Source organism: Canis lupus, chromosome X (assembly GCF_048164855.1).
Source record: "Canis lupus baileyi chromosome X, mCanLup2.hap1, whole genome shotgun sequence".
NCBI lineage: Eukaryota > Metazoa > Chordata > Mammalia > Carnivora > Canidae > Canis > Canis lupus.
The window spans coordinates 4899841-4924023 of NC_132876.1; the positions used below are offsets into that span (position 1 = coordinate 4899841).

The following is a 24183-nucleotide window of genomic DNA, read 5'->3' on the forward strand; positions in this document are numbered from 1 at the left end:
ACTCTTAGAAGCCATAATTTGAAGTTCTTTCTTTTGCCTGAACCAGTGACTAATTTTATAACACAAAGTCAGAAAGTTAGTTCACTTAATACCTAAGTTTAAAGCTACTTCAACCATTACATGGTTAAAGCTTATTATAATCACTATATATTATCATATATGGACCTAAATTCCTTAACTTATATTTAAAAATAAATTGGGATAGATTATTTTGAAATATATGTACTAATGCAAGCTGTTCTAATCGCTGAACCTGGAAGGGGATCAGGGGGAGGGGCAGAGGGGGGAGAATGTGATTCACTTTAAGCTTTATAGCGAGCCACATCAAACACTTTCAAGTCCTCAGCACTGGACCAGCGACTAAAATGTTGCAGAGGGAGACACCAGAGACTGGGACCATTTTGAGAATGTAACAGGGTTCTCAAGATTGAGGCTGAAGATCAAACATGTCTCTCTCTCTTCTCTTCTGATGGTCACGTTAAATTTGGCTTGAAATACCTGTGAATTTATATAAGGCATGAATGTGCTGGTGAGATCAAGTGAGACAAACCTCTCACTAATAAGAATTAAATCCAGGACATGCTTTATAAGCGATGGAAAAGCAACTATCAGAACAAAACAAATGATCCCACTGCTTCTGATTTTCCCATAAAAGGTTTCTTTTGTATAGGAAACACATTTAGCTTTAGCATAGGAATTTAAGAGAAGAATAGTTCTTAAAGGCTCGTTATTTTGTGAGTACAGTAGATTCTCTTAATAAAGCTGGTGTTAGGAAATGGGACTCACACTTGTGCTATATTAAGCTTTGACTGCAACTACTAAGTTGCACAAGACATGATTTGACCCTTGATTTATCCAACCCATGTACAGTATAATCAGAGAATGGAATATTCTTGTGGGCAAACTGATCTTCTGAACACACCTGTTCGTCTTGGTATCTCTGCTCCACGTGTTGGCCAGTTGAGGAACTCCCTATGGTGATCCCATTCAAACCCTGTTTCAGTGACCCTGCAAGTCCAGCGGAAGGCCCACCAACTCCCCAAATTTGGCCCCGAGGACCCCAGCCCACTGGATGGCTCTGGCCTCTCTGCTACTTTTCTCATCATGAATGGAAGCTGCTGGGTAGACAGTTTCTGTAACGGCTGCATGCCAAAAGCACTGGCTTTCAAATCGGGCTCTTCAAGGTGCTTCCAGGGTCACCAAAGGAGGGTGGCTAGACAAAGGCACAGCTGGGCATGGGGGTGGCCGGCCAGGTTTCCCTGGAGCTGCTCTTCTGGCGCTTTCACATACAGAGATTCTATATAGGCTTTGGACAAAGTTCTGCTGCTTTAAAAGACTCCAGAGGGCCTTGAGGTACTGAGCAAAGAGTAAGCACTCCAGAAGACTTGATGTTTTTTTTTTTTTCCTTCTGATTAATCAACGCAAACTATATAGACTCATTCCACAAATACACACAAGGTACCGGGAACTATGTTGGGCACGGACCATGCAAATGTGAATAAAGCAAAGTCAACACCCTCAAGGAGCACCCTTAGCATAATCACAACCTCTGTAAAGGCAGTTTGGAGTCCTGCTGTGACTGAGACTCCTTACCTCGCAGCTGACCCCGTCTGGGAAAACCAAGCAGCACGGATAACTAAATTTCTGGGTGACAAAATGTTGGATAAACCAATTTTGGCAAATAATGTCATAACGGAATCTACCAAACTCGGACAGGAGGGCACTACTATAGTGGTGAAAGCATCTGCTCATCATCTAGAAATCTAGTATGAAATGGCTTCTAAGAACACGATCTGTAGCTACAGACAGATGGACACGTAGAACTTGCCACCTGATCAGCTTCAGCTCCAGAAGGGTAGCCATTGTGCTCTTCCTGAGTCTCCTGCACAGCACCAGGTGCACGGACAAGAAACGGCAAAGAGGAGAAAGAGAGACACGTGCAAACAGACAGGTGAAAGGACAGAAGTTCTTTTTTAAAGAGACACTAAGCATGTAAAAGTTGACACACCTTTCACGGCTTTGCAAATCCCAACATTTTCCCCCTTGCAGTTAAGGAAATGGTGTGCTGACCCTCTAGAGCATCCTCAGCCTAACATGGAGTATCTATTCTGTGTTTGTGTCGGGGCAGAAAAAGGAAAAGCAAACAGACATCATGGATTTCAAAGAATGGACCATCTTTGGTAAAACCAAGCAATACGATAGCATATGGCAACGAAACAAAATAACAGACACGTAACACGCTCATACTACATAAAGCATACCATCAGAACCAAGGAAAGGGCAAAACCAAGCCAAAATACGAAGGCAGTTCAGACACGTGTATTTCAAATGCGGTAAGTGCTCATATACTCTAAAGAACTACTATTCAGGGCTCAAGTCCGCTAGTATTCATGAACTTTCCACACACATGCACAGGCACAGATTACATGCTGGAGACAGACATGTACAATCTGTAAATTATTGCTAAATAAATATTGTGCTTTATGAATCAATACCATAGTAAAGATTTCTAATTAAAGTACCAATGTGCTTCAAAGAAACAGCTGAAAGGTCACAAGGTTACTTGTTTTCCAATTCCTTTAAAGGTATATACTAGGCTTAGTTTAACCTCTTCATAGAATCAGTTTGCTTTGGAAACTTTCAAAACTGGGCTTTCAATTCAGCAGGTGGTACAAAGAATATAAATGCTGAAGACAAGATTATAACCCCTTTTGAAAGTCGAATCAACTCCCTGGGGCCGCAAATAATTGAAATTTAACATAGATATATTTTTTTCTTCATGGAACTTTGGTTCCCATGACTGTATTTCTTTAAAAGGCAATCAATCAGCAAAGAAGTAGAAAAGCTTTAAAAGAATTTACTATTTATCACCTTTCATTTCTGTCAATATGGTAAAACAGCTCCTTAATACACTGTTACACTCTGTCATCAGATTGAATTTAGCACCCAGTTGGTACTGCTACCCTTCAAAGCAGGGTAATTTTTAAAACGCAACAGTTTCTTTTTTAGGTGCCTGGTGGCTCAGTCGGTTCAGGGTCTGCCCTAGGCTCAGGTCATGATCCTGGGGTCCTGGGATCGAGCCCCACATTGGGCTCCCTGTTCAGCGGGAAGTCTGCTTCTCCCTCTGCCCTTCCCCCCTGCTCGTGATCTCTCTCTCTCTCTTTCAAATAAATACTCTTTTAAAAATATAAATAAAATGCAAGAGTTTTTGAAATTTCCATTTTTTTGAATACAAAGAAAATGGAATCATTCTTTGATACAAATTTTAAAAACAGAAAAGTGAACGACTAAACAACAGAAAACCACACAGTGGTTCGAAGAACATGCAAATGAAAAGCCAAACACTAATATTTAACAATGTGAATCAGTGAGAGAAAATGATTCCCACGAGCTAAAGGAAACATAGTAAAAACAAGATTAAACAAAGATAAACCAACTGGGATAACAAGAATTTGACTTAACCTGCTAATTTTTGTACTACTGCATTGGCTTCACTAAGATTAACCATTTTAAACTCAAGTTATTAACTTATTCTGTCAAAATCCACAATATTTTCATTGAATAAAAATAGGTTAATTTTCAACATCTGATATTCAGGTTCAAACACATGCACATTACCAATCTTTGTCTTGCTTTATGAATATTCTGAAATAAAGGAAGGAAAATCATGAGGAAAATATAAGCGACAGTCCACTACTTATAACAGCCACATCTGTATTTTAAGAACTACTAAACGGAACTGATTCTGTTACATTGATACTCAAGACTAGCACTTCTGCTTCTTAGAGTCAGCATGCAAACAGAGAGGTGACTTGAAATCTGACTTAGATAAGCTGGACGGCAGATCACCACTTTGTTGGTGTTGTTCAATTCTTTAGGACGAGTTACATGGTAAACGAGGTGAAAAGAGGGCTCTGCAGGCCTGGCCATGTAAGCCCCTGCCATGAATCTCCATTTGGTCAGAATTCATGTAACCCAACAAACATCAGTACTGCACGCTGGCAACAACTTGAGCATCCTGCCCTCACACACGCTAGCTTTTACTGCACATAAAAACACTGTAACAAATAAAGCGTTTCTAGTGAACACTTAAAGCTGTGACACAGCAGAGCAAGTTGATCCGAGTGATTCATAAACCCAGTGAGAAGGTAAAGAACGCTAAATAGACTAAGTGTTGGATCAAGCACAAAGACACACGACAAGTAGGAGGCCCAGGTGCCGAAAGCCACACATCCTTACCCTTATATCAGGCCTCCTGAAAACCTGTTAGTTAAAATACAGAATATCATCATCATGGACACATGACTATTGACCTGTGAAAGAGGCTGTTAAGCTCACCAGCCCATCCCGATGGAACAGAATAATCCTCTAACTAAACCAACCAGATCGATCCTAACATGTTTGCCCTCCAAGTTTTGTTCGCTATTGAATCAATCTTAACACGTTTGTCCTGGAATTCTCCGGCAAGTCTCTGATTTGGAGAAAGTTATTGCCCTTAGGCTGAGACAAACTACATTATTTTAAACACAAACCCCTTCTGTCAAGTACCATTATAAGCCATTGTGAACAGGCTGTGTTTGAAAAGTTCACTTGTGTGTCTGTTTGGAATACTGAATGCATTCTCCCCATAGAAACAATGATACAAAACAGCAGTTCTGCTCCCAAACCAGCCCACAGAAACAAAAACAAAAAGGGAACCCAAAAACCACAAAAGCCCCCACATTTGACCAAGGGAAGGGCTCAGCTATTAGCACTAATAGTATCATAAAACCTAGTTAACCATAAATCTTAAGCTGGTCTCTATAGAAATTTTATTTTCAACTTTTACTCAGAACTCCAAAGTTAAACTCCCTGCCATGGCCACCCATGGAGAGAAAGGTACCTGCCCCTCACCTTAACTCCTACTGGCAACAGGGAAGGGGCAGCTGCAGGTGGGAAGAGGCAACTGGCTCTGCTGGGAGGGCAGGGGAAGGAGGGGAGGAAGGGAGAAGCCAAGCTTTATTAAGCAGAGACATGTTATTCCTACACCCTTGCCGGTGACTTCTACTCGAACACGCAGTGTATGCATTCAGGAAGCTCTGGCTGGAGAGAACACCCCAGGGAATGGATGGACCTTTGGAAAGTGAGGCAGACTTGAATGTCTCTGTTCCCCAATCCACAGTGTGAAAGCCTCCCATGTAAGCACTACATGTTCTGTGGAAAACAGATCATTAAAAAAGAAAAAAATTCACCAGAGGTTCTAATTATTGGCTTTTTAAGTTTTACTCAGGATAGATAAGATCATATGAATACAAGGCCACAGATGTCAAAAAACATCACTGTATCATCATTAAAATACCCTCTGAAGTAAAAAAGGTTTTTGAGTTAAGTGGTGATACTGTAGCTGAAAGAGACCTAAAGCCCATAAATTCCTAAATACAGACTATACTGAAGAACCTAAACCTGGCTTCTTAATAAATTTATTTATTTTTGGCAGAAGGGAGTGATGGATGCTTATCCTCATAATCGTGGTGATTAAGAGGTATGTACTTATTGAAACGTGTATCAAATTGTATACTATAAGTATGTGAAGTACACCTCAAGAAAGTCAGTACAAAATCAAGAAAATACATGCCCATGAGGGTAAACAACGCAAAATGGGGCATAGATGGCAATAAACTCAAAAAAGGTCTCCCCTCTCTGAGCATGTTCATTCCCTCGTGACAACCATGCTTAACTGGACCAATTTTTGATTCTGAGGATTGCCTCCATAACTCCAAACATGATTACACCTCTAATTCTCGATTTGTCAACTTTAAACAGTATCTATCCATGTCTCATTCTAAAAGATGAATAAGGGCAGCCTGGGTGGCTCAGTGGTTTGGCGCTGCCTTCAGCCCAGGGCGTGATCCTGGAGTCCTGGGATCGAGTTCCATATCGGGCTCCCTGCACGGAGCCTGCTTCTCCCTCTGCCTGTGTCTCTGCCTCTCTATCTCTCTCTTTCTCTCTCTCTCTCTCTCTCTCTCTCTGTCTTCCATGAATGAATGAATGAATAAATAAATAAATAAATAAATAAATAAATAAATAAATAAATAAATAAATAAATCTTAAAAAAATAAAAGATAAATAAGCTTTCTCAAACTCCTATCTCCCTCTTTCCATTTCTGCTGATGGAAATTTAATTTTTAGTTCCTTTACTGTTTTCCTTGCATCATAAAAAAATATTCATGGAATGATTTTAAGAGCTATTCTCCTAAGTAGTTTGTATGTATTAATTCATTTTATTTTCAAAACAACCTTGTGAGATAAAAACAATCATTGGCTGCATTTTCTGATGAGAAAACCAAGACCCAGTTAAGTAATCTGGTAATGAGACAACTCTACGTGGCTTAGGATGGGAGCTTCCCACCAGAAAGAGCAAGCCACTATTAGAAGCTTTGAACTTTCGGCTCCACACCCCTCACCCTGCAGAAGGGAGAGGGCCCGGAGAGTGAGGTAGTGGATTATGCCCATGTGATGAGGTCTCCATAAAATCCCAATAGCATGGGGGTGCAGAGAGCTTCTGCACTGAACACATTCATGTCCTGGGAGAGTGGTGTGCCCCAAGTCCATGGCGCCAGAAGCTCCTGCGCCTGGGACCCTCCCAGCACCTGCCGTATGTATCTCTTCATCTGGCTGTTCATCTATCTCCTTTGTCATGTCCTTTAATAAAGGTGGTAAACACTTCCCTGATTTCTGTGAGCTGTTCTAGAAATGAGCAAAATCAAGGAGGGGGTCCTGGGAACCCCCATTTTAGAGCCAGGCTGGACAGAAGTCATGGGGAACCCGGGGCCCACTACTTTCGTTTGGTGTCCGAAGTGAGGGACAGTCTCGTGGGACGGAGGCCTTCCCCTGTGGGGTCTGTACTAACTCCAGTCAGTGTCAGAACTGAACTGAACTGAATTGGAGGACACCCAGCTGGTGTTGCAGACCTGGCTGGGATGCGGGAAAACCCACACATCAGGCATCAGGAGGGTTCCACATGTACCATGCGAAGTAGCAGAAGAGAACAGTGAACTTCTCCCCACACAAGCACCAAGATTTCAATTTGTATAAAAGTGTGCATGGGGGTTAAAGCTCTCTCCTTCTGCTTTCAGGTTCCCTTCAAGCCATCCTTTAGGGTGCACCAGAGAGGTCAGGGCTCCCGCTGACCACGCGCTCTTGGTAAGGGGGTCGATGTGCTCTTCTTTGCCCCTCGGGACCCACTGTGGCCTCACCCCTATGCCAGGCCCTCCAAGCCAGCTCTGAACAATTGTTGCATTCTCACTCTGCCTGGCTCCTATCTTAACTCTTTATAAGGTAAGAGCTGACACCACTAAGCCTCCAACAGCATGGAAGGATGTCAGGAAGTTCCCAAATGCAGCCAGTGGCGGCAGCACAAATACCGGCACGCGGCTGTGTTGCAGGTGCTGTGCTAGATGCTTCACACATGTCATCTCAACTCTCCCAGCCCTCCCAGCCACCAGGAAGGAGGTACTGTTATCCCCATGTGACAGGTGAGGGATCCGAGGCAGCAGGAGCTGCAGTAACTCCCCAAATGTCACAGAGCCAGCAAAAGCAGAGTGGGAATCCAAACCCCAGCTGGCTGTTTCAGGGCCCCTGTTTGTACCCCTATTACACCCCCCTGACCCCTGAACCTGTTCCCCTCTGAAGGAGGCAGACCAAGGCCCTCACGGCTTCCAGAACTCCTGCTCTGCCCTTACTTGCCTCACCCCGTGTCGTTTACGCATCTGTTTCAAGCCTCACCACCGTCCAACCTCAGCTGTAGGTTCTGGTGTCGCTTTCCCCCAGGAGGAACTCGGTGCGGCCCAGCCCCTCGCACAGAACAGGTGCCCACACCGTGACTGGGGAAAGAGAGGGCTGTTCAGCAATTAGACTCTGCTCCTCCAGGACCGCTTGGTACATATACCATACACATTTGTGGAGGCTGAGAGTGTCAGCTAAATGAGCATTCACAGGCCACCCGATGTAATACCTTAAGCCTCTGCTGTAACACCCACTATGCAGACGAGGACACTGAGGCCCGAGAAGGTTAAATAATAACTTGTTGCGCAGCTCATCAATTAAAGGGCCGGGGCTCAAGGCAAAGTGCTCCGAACCCAAAGTTTATGATCTGTTTGATCAGCCACATAAGACAATATTAAATCAAATAAGTATCAGCGTTTTCTAAGTGACTTGTTTTGAACTTATGCCTCTAAGAGGCTTCTTTTCAAGAAAAGACTGTGATATTGAGGTAAAAACACCATTGTTTTCTTTTTGGGCGTGAAGCCTACATTTAAAATAATTTTGCTGTGGCTATCAGATCACTACAAAATGAGTGAAAAAGAAGAGGTCTCTAACCCTGCTTTGGAAGAGTGACCTGTTGGCTCAGGAGATCATTCCTCTTGCTGTGGGCATCTTAACAACTGGATTCTACACAGCTTGGTGGTCACCGGCTGGCCAGAGGCAGAGGCCCAGGGCAGGCGAATACAAATCGTAACTAGGGGGACCCCTGGGTGGCGCAGCGGTTTGTCGCCTGCCTTTGGCCCAGGGCGCGATCCTGGAGACCCAGGATCGAATCCCACATCGGGCTCCCGGTGCATGGAGCCTGCTTCTCCCTCTGCCTGTGTCTCTGCCTCTCTCTTTCTCTCTCTGTGACTATCATAAATAATAAAAAAAAAAAAACCAAATCGTAACTAGGCATCAAAACATAAGCCTGGTCTTTGGGAAACTGGCCACACCTGAACCGGGCCTGACCTCCACTGTCAAACTCTAGCCTGCAACAGTCACCTTCCACTCTCCGAAGCTGCCCCCCGTCCCCAGAAAGGTGACAAAGCAGCCATTCAATTCCGCCCTCAATGAAGCGTGCTGGCCCCAAGTGCCACTTACAAAAGGGATGAGGAGATCTGTAACTGAACTAGTTAAACTGAGATCTGCTGTCGCTATCCTCTAACGAAATTCTCACATCTTTGCTAGGTAACTTGATGTTTCACTCAAATCCTACTTCTGATAAATCATGAGCTTTAGACGTATTAATCGAGATTTGTTTTACGTGCAGTGTAGACTCACTGAGCAGTCTGTAAAAATCTTGACTTTTTAAAAAATAAGTTTTAATTTGGAGATAATTGTAGACTCACAGGCAGTGGTGGGAAATAGCGGAGAGTCCATGTACCATGGCATTCAGCTTCCCCAGTGGCAGCATATTACAGAACTCTAGAAGGATGCCAGAAGCAGGAAACTGACACGGACACAATCAAGACGCAGAACAATCTCAACACCAGGACTCCTACTGTCACCTTCCAGAGCCACTTTGGCTTCTCTCACTGCCTCTCCCGTCCTAGATCCCTGGCAACCAGGAATCCCTTTGTGACGAACATTTTGTCATTTGAAGACTGTTACCTAAGTGGAATCATATAGTACATGACCTTTGCTGAAGGGCGTTTTTGGCTCAATTCCCTTAAGACGCATCCAATTCTTTTCCCTGTCCTCTCTACTGTACTATCAAACCCATTCATTGAGGATTTTTTTTTAATTTTCAGTTATTATATTTTTCAGTTTTAAAATTTCCATTTGGGGGATCCCTGGGTGGCGCAGCGGTTTGGCGCCTGCCATTGGCCCAGGGCGCGATCCTGGAGACCTGGGATCGAATCCCACATCGGGCTCCCGGTGCATGGAGCCTGCTTCTCCCTCTGACTATGTCTCTGCCTCTCTCTCTCTCTCTGTGACTATCATAAATAAATAAAAATTAAAAAAAAATAAAATTTCCATTTGGTTCTTCTTTATCTTCCATTTCCTTGATGAAACTTTTCTATTTCTTTTCTCCTACTTTCTATGTTTTCATTGTCTCAAGCATATTTGGAATTGTTTACTGAAGCAATTTTATGATGGCTTCTGTAAACTCATTTTCGGGACGCCTGAGTGGCTCAGGCTGCCACTCAGTGGTTGAGCGTCTGCCATCGGCTCAGGGAGTGATCCCAGGGTCCTGGGATCAAGTCCCTCATCGGGCTCCCTGAATGAAGTCTGTTTCTCCCTCTGCGTCTCTCATGAAAAATAAAATCTTTAAAAAAAAAAAACAAAAAAACTCATTTTCACAAAACTCGAACATCTGCCATCTCAGTTCTGTCACCGATTGATTTTTTTCATACTCTGCAATCTTTCTGGTGCGTGCTATGACGAGTGATTTCCAATAGCAATCTGAACTTTCTGAGTATTAGTTATGAGAGTATGGATCTTATTTAAACCTTCTGTTTTAGCGGGCTTTCTCTGACACTGCTGCAGCAGAAGCAGGGGCACCACCTCATTACAGCCACTCAGCCTCCACGGACACCAGAGGATGGGGGACTCCTGGTTACTTCTGGGTGGGGGCGAGAGTCCCAGCACCCCCCCCCCCAGGCTGCCACTCATATCTCCCTGGCTGCCAGCGGCATGGATACCTCATTCCTGCCCCTCACATGGCCTCCACTGACACCACAGTAGGAGGCACAGCCTCCCCACCAATGGGCAGTGGTGAAAGTCTGACTCTCCACTAGGCTTCCTCTGATACCATCACTGCCCAGGGTTGTTGTGCCTCATTACAGCCTGGCAAGGGTGGGAAATCTAGGCTCCCGACTGGGCCCTGCTGGGCGGGGGCCGGGGGGGGCACTCCTTTTTCTGTGGTGTTTGGCTGGAGAACAGTGATTAGTGCCTAAGTTTTCTTTTTGCTAGGCTGTCCCTTTCCCGGTCCTTTGGCTTGAGAGAATAGGCTTTTGTTGTTGATGCCCGTTGGCATTTCTGGGTTGCTGGCTTCTTCAGCAACAAGTCTGGGACATACGTGGCAGAAACAAAATGCAGGAGCTCACTGCTATGTCATTCCTTGGGTCCTAAGGTCCCTGATCACTCTGCCGCCTTCCACTTTTCGGCACACTCTACGTTTATTTTATAGCTGATGTCCAGGGTTTTGGGTGTACTTAGCATGACGAATAGGAAAACATGCATTGGCTCCATTTTTCCAGAAGCAGAAGCTGAAATCTTGATAATTTTTTTCAGGTTTTAAAATTCCAGTGAGTTAACATACAGTGTAATATTAGTTTCAGGGATAGAATTGAGTGATTCATCATTTCCATACAACACCTGGACCTGGTGCCCACCACAAGTGTCCTCCTTCATCCCCATCCCCCATTCCCCCATCCCCCCACCCACCTCCCTCAGTAACCCACAGTGTGTTCTCCAGAGTGAAGAGTCTGTTTCATGGTTTGTCTCTCTCTTTTTTCCCCCACATTCATCTGTTTTGTTTCTTAAACTCCACATATGAGTGAAATCATATGGTATTTGTCTTTCTCTGACGAAATCTTGGTATTTTTAAGAAATAGTTTTTCCCCACAAGTAACCGTGGAAGACAGGATAACACTTTTCTATTGCACTGGTTACCAACTGGAGGCCTAACGCTCAAACAGGCAGTAGTAGCAGGGTGTTCTTAAAATTGTTTTTAAGGGGACATGCTCTTCTCCATTGCCCCCTCCCGTGTCTGCCTAGCTTGTAGACATCTGAAAACTCTGATTTAATAAATCAATCACAAGGCCAAGCTTAAACAATGGGTTACAGCCATAGATTCTGAAAGATCATGCTCGAGCTTCTCTATTCATAGACTAGTACTCAGTGTAAGAAATATTCCCCAAAACCTAGCTCAGGCGTCATGAAGCCTTGCCCGTGCACTGCATCTTACTTCCCACCAAAGCCCTCCTGGAAATTTTTGTCTAGGATCCTGAATTTACTCACCATACTAACTTGTTAAATAATTACACTTAGTATAGGCCCCTCTCCATTGTTTCTCTTTTCTTCAGAACGTTTAAAGAAGACATCTCGCTATTGTGTGTGCATGGAGGAGGGAAGGAAAAAAAAAAGGAGAGGAACAGGGGTAGTGATGGTGATGATGAGGTCACTTCTACTAACCGTGCCTAGGAAGCTTCGTTACAATTTGTTACCATGTTATTGCATCCAATCTATGGAACATCACATTCAGATCCTGTTCTTAAAATCTCTGACAGATTCGAGAAAAAGACTTTTATTTTTTGTTAGCTCAGTAAAAGTGAAAAGCAAATGAGCTGAGTTGGTAGTGGGGTGCGGGGAGGGGGTCAAACAAAACAAAACATTTTATTACATTTCTAGTAGTCTTAACCATCAGGCGAATCTTCAGGGTGACTTGGTATTAAAGCATACATTTATTAATTTAGTTGATCCACAATTCAACATAATAGCTATTTAGTCTTACGGCTGGGACAATATTTCCCAAATTTCTGTCATTTCATACACCACCTCTACAAGCTCGGTTTGGTCTCTCTCTATACTGCCTATGCTAATATTAGTATTTATCTTTACATTGATTTTAAATTGACCCCGTTTTCATACTTTGCCTAGCTCTATGCAACAACATCCATTAAATCACAAGTTGAATGTGCTAGCTTTTCTTTTTTGTGTGTGCTAGCTTTTCTAATACATATTTAAAATGACTACATAACTGTGAACACAGGTCCACAAACATACCATCTAAACTCACCTCACCTGATAAAAGTGATATTCTTACCATAGTCTGGGTGATCTGACCCTGAGACTATTGTCAATTTATGACATGAATAAATAATAAAACAACTGTTCTCTAAAACCTAACCTGAGTTGCTAATTATTCAGATATGTAGGAATGTACCAGAAACAAGCTATAAACCTAAGAAGCCTAGCATTTCAGATTTTACTATACATAAGAAATATAAGAGGCCCTGGGTTCCATACCTGCAGAGATTCTGACTCATGGGTGGGATAGGGACCATGGAAGGGAGCTGCATTTTTACAGAATGGTGAGTGCTGATGTGGGAAAACCCAAGGGCCACATTGTGAAGAAGGGTAGGCAAGAGCAGGGGGACAAAATTTTAAATATACTCTAGCTTTCCAGTTGTCCTGCTGAAAAATCCCAAGTCTAGCTATGGGATACCAAGCAAGTCATTTGACATCTCCGAGCCTTGGTTTCTTCCTCTGTTAAATGATGATTATAATAAAAGCTACCTCATTTGGTTGTTTTAAGACTGAAGCAGATTATATGTCAAAAAGTATTACAAAACCGGGATCCCTGGGTGGCGCAGCGGTTTGGCGCCTGCCTTTGGCCCAGGGCGCGATCCTGGAGACCCGGGATCGAATCCCACATCAGGCTCCCGGTGCATGGAGCCTGCTTCTCCCTCTGCCTGTGTCTCTGCCTCTCTCTCTCTCTGTGACTATCATAAATAAATAAAAATTAAAAAAAAAAAAAAAAAAAAAAAGTATTACAAAACCAACAAGAAAGTATTAGAAAACTGTGGAGTCATACACATGCTCAAGGGGTGATGAGGGGGATGTAGTACCCTCAGCAGCCTACGTTGTGAAAGACAATCAGCATTTCGAATCAAGATGCACATGCTCAGCTCCATTATAAACACTCGCTCCCATTTAATTACTGATATGGAACTTAACCTATAATAAATGAACCCCCACGTTGTGTGTGAATTTCAAAGAGGATATTTGCACAGTAGATAATCTGAACTATTATTGATTTATGACTACACATTAGATCCTCAAGGAATTGTGTCTGGACCTTCAGGAAAAACCCCATGCAGTGGCTCCCATGACAGAGGTATAGGAGGCCCATCTTGGGTACTCTGATTTTTTTTTGGGGGGGTACTCTGATTTTAAGAACGACTTTATAAGTAGCATTTAAAATTATCCTTATGGTTTAAAAACATTTTACCCTTTTGTTATTTAAAAAACTCTCTTCTTAAAGAAAACAACTCCTGAACTATATATTTAATGCTGACTTTGCATACTTGGCTACAGGGCAAATATAACAAAGATAATTATAAAACGTGTTCTCTCACAATCATTCATCTAAAGCTTTAGCTATGATCTGATGTAGGTACCTAAAATTCAATTTATAAAATCTAGAACTGCCTTATTTTTTTCCAAATGCCATCTGTTAAACCATTCCAACATGAGCTAATTCTGCTACACAAAATTTGTAAATAGACTAAAATCAAAAAAACTTCGTTGCTTCATATTAATGTACAGATTCACTGTAATCTATTAATGTAGAGGTTAGAAAGCTTTGCACACGGTCAACAGTCTTTTATAGAACCCTCACAACACTAACAAGTAATCAAGCATAAAGAAAACATTACAGTTAACTCCTAATTGTCCAGAAAGAAAACCATTCCGAGGCCTCCGCTAATACGGGTTCATGAGCCTCTCCACCCAGTGGGGCAGTTTCTCAGCTAAGAAGGGGGCGACAGGGCAACTGGGCCTGGTGGGGTGGCAGCTGCTCAGCGACCAGCCGCTCCGGCATCAGCGATGCAGCAAATGTTCCTCCCACCTGCAGCCGGCATATGTGCCCAGCTGGGTTTGGAACACCCGGAACCCCAGCTGCTCCTACATGGACAAACGTGAAAACCAGGTAGCAGGGAAACCTATCGAGAGTGATGTACTGTCACTCTTCTGGCTGAGCAGTTGATCCAATTTCTACTAATCCGCAGCCCTGCTTTCCTCTGCTAGGCCTAATCAACAGCATCAAAGGCTCGGATGAAGTACAGCATGACAGCCAAATGTCAATTCCATGGCCTCTCGAGTCAGTTTCTGCACTTGGTACATTATGAGAAACAGAGGAGGAGAACGGAGGCCAGAGCCCTTAAGCAAGGAGCATGGATTAAGAATTAATTAGGATCTTTCCTGTCATTCTTGAACTGTTTATAAGACTTGGCGCCTGGCAAGGACTTGTGATTTTGAGAGGCTGTTGACTGAGGGTAGTCTGGGATACTAAATGTAGTTCACCTGTACTTGTGAAAATCGATTCTCTCTTACTAACAGGCACAGGTAAGTAGCTATAATAAACTGAAACCTCAATTCAAGCACATGCTACTGCTGCAACATAAGCATGGTTTAATGGTCTGTTGACATTAAAACAAAGTTAGTCTTAGGCTTAACAAAGATGGAGCACAGAAGTTTTTTAATTGTTAGTTGACTCAACAAGTATTTATGGAGCACCTGTTATACTCCAGGAGCGTGCTGGGAAGCAGTGGGCAGTAAAAGAGCCCCAGTCTCTGCTGACAAGGAGCTTACCATTCTCAACTTTAGAATAAACAGAGAATAAAAATTAAGGACCAAAAAATGAGGCTGCCCATACAACATTCAGGAGTTCTGCAAGTTTTTGCACTGCAGCATCACATGTTAATGCTGAATACCCACAGGTAGTACCTAAGTACAGACACAAATTGTGAAGCTGGGAAATACTATCAGACATTTTCTGAAGTTCAGGATATGATCAAAGAAAATATAGGCATTTATTATAATAAAATGCAAAAACACAATATGTGATATAATAAAATACTAAAATGGAGCAGGATTTTTTTTAAAAAAAGATATAATCTAAAGATAGCTTTTCCTCCCAATTACAAAAATCATGAGTACACACACTAGATCCCGGTAAAAATTCTCCTCTAACATTCAGATCTAACAGAAAACCTTTCACCCTTGTTTCCAAGCAAACGTCCACTGAGCATCAAGGGGCTAAAGTCTCACTTAAAAACGCAAAGCTTCTTGGGGCATCTGGGTGGCTCAGTCGGTTAAAAGATCAACTCTTGATTTCAGCTCAAGTTGTGATCTTGGGGTCGTGGGATCAAGCACCACACTGGGCTCTGAGCTCAGTAGTCCCCTCCTTGACATTCTTCTCCTACTCCCCCACTCCTCCTACTCCCCCTCCCTGCCCTGCCTACTCCCCCTCCTTGCCCTGCACACATGCTCTCTCTCAAATAAATAAACAAATTAATAAAATAAATCCTTTAAAAAATGCAAAGCTTCTTGATACATTGAAAATCAATTAAGGACTCAATGCTGCTTACCTTGTAGTCTCTGGATACATTTTCTGATGTCACTGAACCTGAAATCTGACTAGAAATTGTAGCAGCTATAAGCTGTTTACACCATTCAACATGTGATCCTGTAGGACTAAAAGAAATAGTGTGATTAAAATATTTTAAGACGTCAGCTCTCAGTGAAAAAAAAATGAGCACTGACTAGGGATATATGTACATTTTTTTTTTAGAAAACAAATTTTTATTAGACTACTTGGTTACCCTTACATCTCATATAAGAAACGAAATCTTGACAACCAGGAAGTAAAGTTAGGTTCCAGGCTGATTTTAAATCAACCAATTTTTTGCGTTTAAGAGTCTAGATATTAGACAGTTAAGCACATTATTCTCTATCATCTCATGGAATTTTACTATATTACAACTATATGGAGTGAATATTCTTAATGTGTATGGAATATGAATTCTAAAGTGAACTATTTATCTCACGGCATGTTTTTCACAGAGACTTTTAACAGAACAGTTGATTATGTGATTTTAAAAAGACCAGGCTAGATACATGATGTCCTGCATGTAGTAATAAAGCTACCTTACATTTCTGTAAGTGCACTGACAACTTGCAAAGGCTCTTCCGGTCTGTTATGATAGCAGAGCCTCACAACCACAGCGTGATAAGAAGGCAGAACGGGGAATAGCCAGCAGGTTTCTGCGATGAGAAAACTGAGGCAGCAGAGGTGTTGCGCCCAATCAGAAGGTGGCGGCGGGCCTGCCCCCAGCTCCACGAAGGCTGTCCTTCCGGGACACGGCTCAACCAAGAGTGAGCGACTCACTGAGCTGGAAGGCAGAACAGAGGCCAGCACCCCAGAGGCCAGCCACTGCCTTGGGCGAGCACACAGTCATGCGAGGAAAATGGCATCGTTCTTGACACTTGCACGGTGCTCTCAAGTGTCACCATGTTTCCACGCACAGGCAGTGAGGGAATGAAAACTTGCCCCCAAGGGGCCAGGCTCCTCACCAAAGCACCGAAGGTATTAAGCGAAGGGCAAGACATGTCCATGAAAGTTTATCCTGCAGGTAGGTTTCGCTGTAAAGAAAGTTCCAGACCTATAAAAATCTCATCACTAATTAAATCCGCACTCATCCATTGGAAAGAGTGAAAGAGTAGGATCCCCAGGCAGTGTGTGAAATAGCCTGAACAGTTAAATGAAGATACTCGATGCTCTCTACTAGGGATTCAATTTCTGTCTCTGATCAAGACAGCCCAGTGGTTAGCTGCGGGGCTGAAAATATAAGTAAAAACATGCACTCAATGGGCAGACATTCCTACCATGTGTCATAACATTCCCAACATATGTCAAAATCCTATTTGCTACAATTTCTAACTTAGAAAAAAGGAGGGAAAGGGAAGGGATTTTAGTTTCTTTTTTAAAGGCTAAGTCACCTTTACTGCCGGTTAGATCATACTTTTCTTGTCACACTGCCTTCTTCCCTACCAGCACCCACCCCAGATAGCAAATCTAACAGTAGGAACCTGCCTGGTCACCCACTGTGGGTGACCTGTTGTTACCATCTGCCCAGCATCCCTCCCTCCTTCTTCTGATAAGGACACTTTTCTCCTGTGGGCAACTGTCCTTCCCCACCTCAGAGGATTCTGTGGGGTAGCTGGGGAGGAGGGGGAGGTTATACCTTGCTCCTCCTGAGCCCACTTATAGGAGAGTGACCCAGACCAGGCCAGCCCCACGCTTTCCTCTTAGATCACAAGCTGGGTAGATCCACTCCCAGCACCGCTGGAGGCCCCTCCCCATCCCCACTACCTTGAAAAACCCACAGAGATAAAGAATGGGACAAGAAAAAACAAGAGATGAGGAGCCCCAACAATGCTGTGTGCTCAGGCTCCAAGTGTGCCCCTGGCCTTCTTTCCTCGTCTGCAGCAGTGATGTGCGCCAAGACATTTCCTTTTTGGCTTAAGCTAGAATGAGTTGTGTTTTTTGTCACTTGCAACCAGAAGTGTCCTGGCCAACACAGTCACAAACAGCATGGTATAGTGGGCTGGTAGACAGGAGGCTTGGATCCGAGTCCTGTTTCTGTTACCAGCTAGCTCTGCGACCTTGAGCAAGCCACATCCTCTTGCAGGACCGCAGCTTTGTCATCATTAAGTACAGTATTCAGGAGGGAGGGGAGGGCTCCCCACTCCGTGGGGCAGGGCTGAACTTCGCCCATAGAGCCAGGTTCCACTCTAGGAGTCACTCTTCAAAGAAGAATATGAATCAGAGCCTGTCACGATGACAGATCCAAGAAGGTCGGCCAGGTTCCCCCTGTGCAATCTCCCACCACACTCCTGGTATTAAGAACCGCCTGCAGCCTGGAGGAGGCCAGCTTTGTTTCTCCGACCTGGAGTCTCCTGATCTGGATGCCCATGATCCAAGGAGACATCTGTACTAGTCGGTCCTGAGGCCCTGCCAACTCGACCTGTTGAAGCCAGCACCGGGGGCTCAGCCTGCAATGCACTCCCCCACCCCTGTGTTTCCTAGGTCAGGGGAGAGCACAGGCAGTTACCCAGGTACTCCTGTGCCCAAAAGCCAGGGTCGACCTTGCAGCCTGCCCCCCTTCACCTCACTCTCACATCTGAATGCTCTCTAGGCCACATCGCTCTTATTGGCTAGTATCCCGAAAATGCACCCTGCCCAGTCAGTCCCTATCACAATCCTCTTTTCCAGACTCCCATCATTCTTCTGTATTCCCCTCCCACCTCCTGAATTTAGGCCCCATCTCTAGGCAGATTACTCCCAAATTTAGGTCTCCAGCCCACACAACACCCCTGAACTCCAGGCCTATAGGAACCAACTGCGTCTTTGACCTGTGCTCTGGGATATACAGCTGGCATGTCAGAACTGGTATGTCTGGAGCTGAGAGCCTGCTAATTTCCTAACTGTGCTCCATTCAGAGGCTTTTCCATCTTGGCAACACCATTTTCCCACAAGCCCCAAATCTTGGCATCTTGATTCTTCTCTCCCACCCAACAAGCAATGTTCTTCAGCAAACCATATTGGCTCAACCCTGCAGGTTTTTTTCAAATTACATCTATAATCTGACCACTTCTCCCTCCTCTCCTCCAGCTATCTAGGTCAGCATCCTCTCTTACTTGGATGACTGCAATAGTCTCTTACCCGCTAGTCTCTCTGCTTCAATCCCTTCCCCTTTTCCGTCTGTTGTCCACACAGCAACGACAGGTTTACTGAAATCTACACCAGGGTATGGCAGTCCTCTGCTCCAAAAGCCCCAGTAGCTCCCCATGACTCAATCTGCCCCTGTGACCTCTCTCCTAGCTCCCTCCCCTCTAGTCACACTGGTCTCCTTGCTGATCCTTGCACACTTGGTCCACCCCTATCCAGGGTGCACAGGCCTCTGCCGGAATGCTGTCGCCCTCAATATCTGTATGACTGGACCCCTCCCTTCTTTAGGGGCAGTACTCAAATGTCACCTTTCTCAGTCAGACTTTCCCTGACCATCCTCCGTAAAACTCCAATTCACCCCCCAAACTGCAGGCCCCCAACACCTCGTATTCCCCTCCCAACTTAATTTCTCCCCTAGCACCTGTCACTGTCTAACAGAGGATGCAGTTTACTTGGTTTTTGTCCATCCAAAACAAACCAAACATACTCTCCCCAAGGGCAGTGATCTGTGTGTGTTCGTTCCCCGCCAAATCTACAGGCCCCACACGGTGCCTGACACAGAGGCGGCAGTCCTATACAAATGAACGAGTGATTTGCTTTTCCATAACCTATTCAATAAGACTCCTCGCCTCCAGTCCATTCACCACACCCCTGCAGAACAAATGTTCTCAAACATCAAACCCATCCCATCAAGTTCACCTGATGGAAATCCTTTTGTGGTCCCCAAAGCTAGGGTGACCATATCATCTCCCATCCAAACCAAGACACTATTGAAGGAGGGCGCTATTAATAACCGTGCCTGCCCAGCTAGTAAACCGGCACCATCCTGGGCAAAAGAGACTCCCTGGCCCAACTTACTTGCAGCTGTGGGTGATCGTTGAAAGTGCAGAACTCCAGGCCATGGCCCTGAGTTGGACAGACCAGACTTAGGGTGGGACCCAAGAACCTGCATGTGGACCTTGCGCCGGAGGGGATTCCCATGCAGGTCACACACAACCATGCCCTGAGAAGCACGGCACAGAAGATAAAGGCACAAGTCCCTAGGAAAGCACTCAAGCCCCTTCAAGATCTGGCCTCTGCCTTCCCACACATTTTGTGTCCTACCAGTTCCCACATCTAGCATCGCCTGCGTGACTGCACATTCCACTGCCGTGGCCAGAAAGTCCTCCCCGCCCTGTCCCCTGGCTAACTTCTCATTCCTGGCCCTTCAACTCAAATGTCAGCTTCCTCAGCAGGTCTCCTTCCCTTAACCGCCCATAATCCTCAACCCCCTTCCACTGAAAATAAATCAAGCACCCCACCTCTGTGTGCCCACAGTGCAATGAATCGAAAAGGAGTCTGCTGAGGCTTTTTGAAAAATGCTACATTCTGGCCCTCACCCCAAACCTCCTGAATCAGAAGGCTCAGGAACTGGGCCTGGTCACCTGGAGTTCTTAAAAAGCTTTTCAGATGACTCCCACACATACCCCGTCCAGAGTACTTGTTTACCTTCACCCTAGCAGTCAGCAGATTCGATTTAAATTGCTGGTTTGTTTGTATTCTTCCTGAGAAGGTAAGCCTGAGAGCAAAAGCCACCTTGTACTATTCTGTGACTCTCCAAGCCCTCAAACACTGGGGAAATTCTGCAAATGAGGGCATCCTGACTGCTCCAAGTACTATAGTTCTCAGTGACCCTGATTGCTTGGGGGATTAATGTGGAATACTCTGTAATTACAGTGAGGTAGGAACAAAGGGAGTGTTTCTTGTTGTTGCTACACTTTGGGAAACTCCCAAAAGTTCAGCTCTCTGCTATGACTAACACCGGCAAGAATGAGCATCTGAAACTGACCAAGCTGCCTTACGACACTGTTGCCTAAGTGACCTCTCCTGTCAACGAAGTGGCCAAGATGTGGGAAAACTGGATATTCCGGGCCACGGGAAAATCAATCCACTGCTCATCCTTGGAGCCTTAGGGTGGCCCTCCCAGTTGGACCCGGTCGGTCTCTACTTCTGACATAGAGCGGCTCTGCCTAGGAAGCAGTAGTAGGCTTCTGTGTTCAGGAAAACAATGAACCGGCTTCCTTCAAAGTGTGAAAGACTGAAATAAACGATTGTGTGTTCCTGCATCAGGAGCAGTTTGGAAGTTTTCCATCCTTTCAAATCGGGGTAACTTTGCCTCCATCCGCAGCAGCTCCAACACCCACGGGGTTGCGTCCTCCAGTCCTCCACTCCCAACCCCAAAGGCAAAGCCCCCCGCCCCCCCCGCCGCCCCCAGCAGTCCCGGGGGGCGGCGGGATTGTGGTCTTCCAACCCCCGAGAGGGAAGGCCACGCTGAAAGAGCTGAGCCCCGGGTTCAAGTTTCTCCCCACAGGCGCCGCGGCCCCGGTAAGGCCAGCGGGGCGCGTGGCAAGGTGCGGCGGGCAGAAGCGCCGAGAAGATTTGACAGCTGCGGAGCCCCTAGGGGTGCCGGGAGCCCCGGCCGGCAAGGCGGAAGTGGGCCAGGTGCGCGCCCCGGGGGGCGGGGGCAGGGCCCCGGGTCCGGGCCAGGAAGGGGGGCCCGGCAGGGCAGGGAGCGGCGGGGAGGGGGTGCACGGCCACCGCGGCGCGCGGGGCCCGGGGGGGGGGGGGGCGGGGGCGCGGAGGCCGCGGCGGCCGGGGCCCGCTTACCTGTCCAGGGTCTCCACGCTGGGCTGCCGGGAGCCGACGGCGGGGCCTCCGGCGCCTCGAGGGGGCCTCCTGCCGCCCGCCGGCCCGGGGCCCGGGCCCCCGCCGCCCTCGCTGCCCGCCGCCGCCGCCGCCGCCGCCGCCGCCGCCGCCGGCCTGTCCATGGCGCGCCGGGCCCGCCGCCGCGGGCGAGCCGCAGCGAGAGGGGAGCGGCGCCCGGAAGGGCCCGCCGCCGCGCCGCGCCGCCCGCCGGCTCAGGCGGCCGCCGCCATTAGCTGTCACCTGGCGGCCCCGCGCTACCCACAAGGCCGCGCGCGGGGCCGGGGGCGGGGAGCGGCGCGCGGGGCTGGCCGCGCCCCCGCCCGCGGAGCCCCACCTGGGCCCGGCCGCGCGCCCCCGAGCCGGCTGGCGGGGACGCCCCGGGGGCCGCGGGCCGCTCGGCGACACGGCGAGCCGGGACACGACGGCCTTCCCTCCGCTCGGCGTCCGGGGAAGCTCTGACGGGAGGGCAGCCCGGCGAGCGCTCCCCACGCCCTCCGCCCCTCCCCCGAGCCCACCTCCCCGCCATCTGCGGGGCCACCGCGCCCCCCCGCCGCCGCCCTCGGAACTTCCGCCCCCGCTTCGTATTAGCAGTGACAGTCACCTTGCGTTGCCCGGCAGATCCACCAACATCTGGCGACCTAGGCTCAGCCCCTGTCAGCTCGCCCCTGACTTGGTTTGCGGACGGGAGGGCGACCGTGACTCAGCCGTTTGCTGTGATTGCCCCGGGTTTCCCGGGTCGCGGCGGCAGGGGCGGCGACCCTGATAACAAGCACACCTGTACCGGGGACATGCCCGCTCCCGCCCCGGGCCCGTCTGGCCTTCCCGCCTCAGCCACTTCGAAATGAACCTCGAGGGTGAGGACGCGATGCCTGGAGCCCCGCAGCCATCCTGCACCCCAGAGGGCTGGGCCTCGGCTGAAAGGGTGACAGGGCGGGGAGGGTGGCAGGAAGCGCCCGAAGATCTCGAGACCCCCGTGTAGCTCCCACAGGCTCGGCTTTTCCAAAATTATCACATCAGGTGTTTGATCCACGGTTAGACTGTTTCTGTCCACACACGCACATCCCCCATTCGTAAGTTGAAGCCCCAGCAACTGCAGGGCACCCAACCCTCCCTCGATGGCATGTGGACATGACACCTTGGGAGGTGATTAGATACAAAGATGGGGCCCTGGCATGGTGATATTACTGCTCTTGCACGAAGACACCCCGGAGAGCTTGGCGTCACCCTCTCCCTGAGCAAGCACTGAGCAAAGGCTGTGTGAAGGCCCAGGAGAGACCGCTGTGGGCGAGCCAGGAAGAGGCCTCTCCCAGGAACCAGCCTCAGCCTCGGACCTGTCAGCCTCCAGAACTGTAATGCAAGCAGCCTTGCTGCCCTGAGATTTGTCAGAAACAAAATGACAAGATTTTAAACATAGTTTCAGTACCAGATCCTTCAACGGGGCCCTGCTGGTGAGGGCTGCGGTGGGGGCAAGCCTGCGGGGCTGTGGGAGGATAGGGCTGAGGAGGGCTTCCTAGAGGATGGCACGCAGACCTGAGTCCAAGAGTCATTGCAGGCATGAAGAATGGTCATGGGCACAGGTGTGCAGTTGCTTACACAGCTTATTCTGTGTACGTGAACCCTGAGATGTCCTGTGGCTGCAGCATAAAATTGGACAAGGTGAGAGACAAGGTCACCTAGGGGCCATTGGAGCCCAGACACGGAGCCTCCATTATGCTAGACTACAGGTTCGCATGCTGTGCTGGATTCTAGCACAGCCAGAGCTCAGCACCCTTGGAGAAATAGGATGGAGCAGTCCCGCCATGGTAGGCCATACCTCGGAAGACAGCCGCAAGGGCATCCCTCCTTCTAAAGCTCTTTGGCAATGTGGCCTTGCCACATCTAGATCAAAGGATGAAAATCTATGTCCCCTCCCATAACTTCTTTGGACCAATAGAAGATGGTAGAAGGGAGGCTCTGTAACTTCCAGGGCCCGGCCTCCAAGGAGCTGAAACCTCTGCCTCGGATTCTGGGAACACTCTCACTTGGAACTGCGTTGCCATGCTGTGAGGACACCCAAGCAGCCACGCGGCAAGGCCCATGTGGAAGAAAACCAAGGCTCCCAGCCGGCCGCATAATTGAGGATGTTTCAGACCTTCTAGTCCTCCCGGCCGTCCAGCCAACACCAGGTGAAGCCAGAGACTCATTCTGTTGAACCACACGGATTCTTGAGAAATAAATTGATGTTTTAAGCCACTAGGTTTTGAGGTGCGTGTTGTGCAGCAGCAGGGCACCTGAACCCCCCTTGCCCTCTGGCCCACCCCGACCCCAAGCTCCGTCCCACATTCAGCCGGGAATCCATGGCCAAACCATTGCTGCCCTCTGAGGAAGGCTCCACACATGATGAGGTCCACAGCCGTGGAGGATCTGAGGGTCTCCCCCACTAGCAAGCTAAAAACGTAGCCTCCGACTACACGGACAACCTGAAGGAAGAC

The 24183-nt window shown here is 47.2% G+C and overlaps 1 protein-coding gene across 14 annotated transcripts in view; it reads right to left on the reverse strand.

Annotated features, from left to right (window-relative positions):
- The window catches only part of MTMR1 (myotubularin related protein 1), a 63945-nt gene extending 42111 nt beyond the window's left edge, over positions 1–21834 (reverse strand). For 4 of the 14 annotated variants that reach the window (XM_072816219.1, XM_072816224.1, XM_072816231.1 and 1 more), the window contains exons 1-2: positions 21674–21834; positions 15885–15990 (exon numbers count right to left, since the gene is read on the reverse strand). In XM_072816219.1, the coding sequence (XP_072672320.1) occupies positions 15885–15990; positions 21674–21834 (267 nt within the window). Of the gene's footprint in view, positions 1–1828; positions 1883–3618; positions 3646–4239; positions 4264–15030; positions 15056–15884; positions 15991–20515; positions 20535–21673 lie in introns of those variants that run through there. The other 10 variants (XM_072816217.1, XM_072816218.1, XM_072816225.1 and 7 more) reach the window with 10 other exon arrangements.
- Between the last annotated feature and the right edge of the window lie 2349 nt (positions 21835–24183).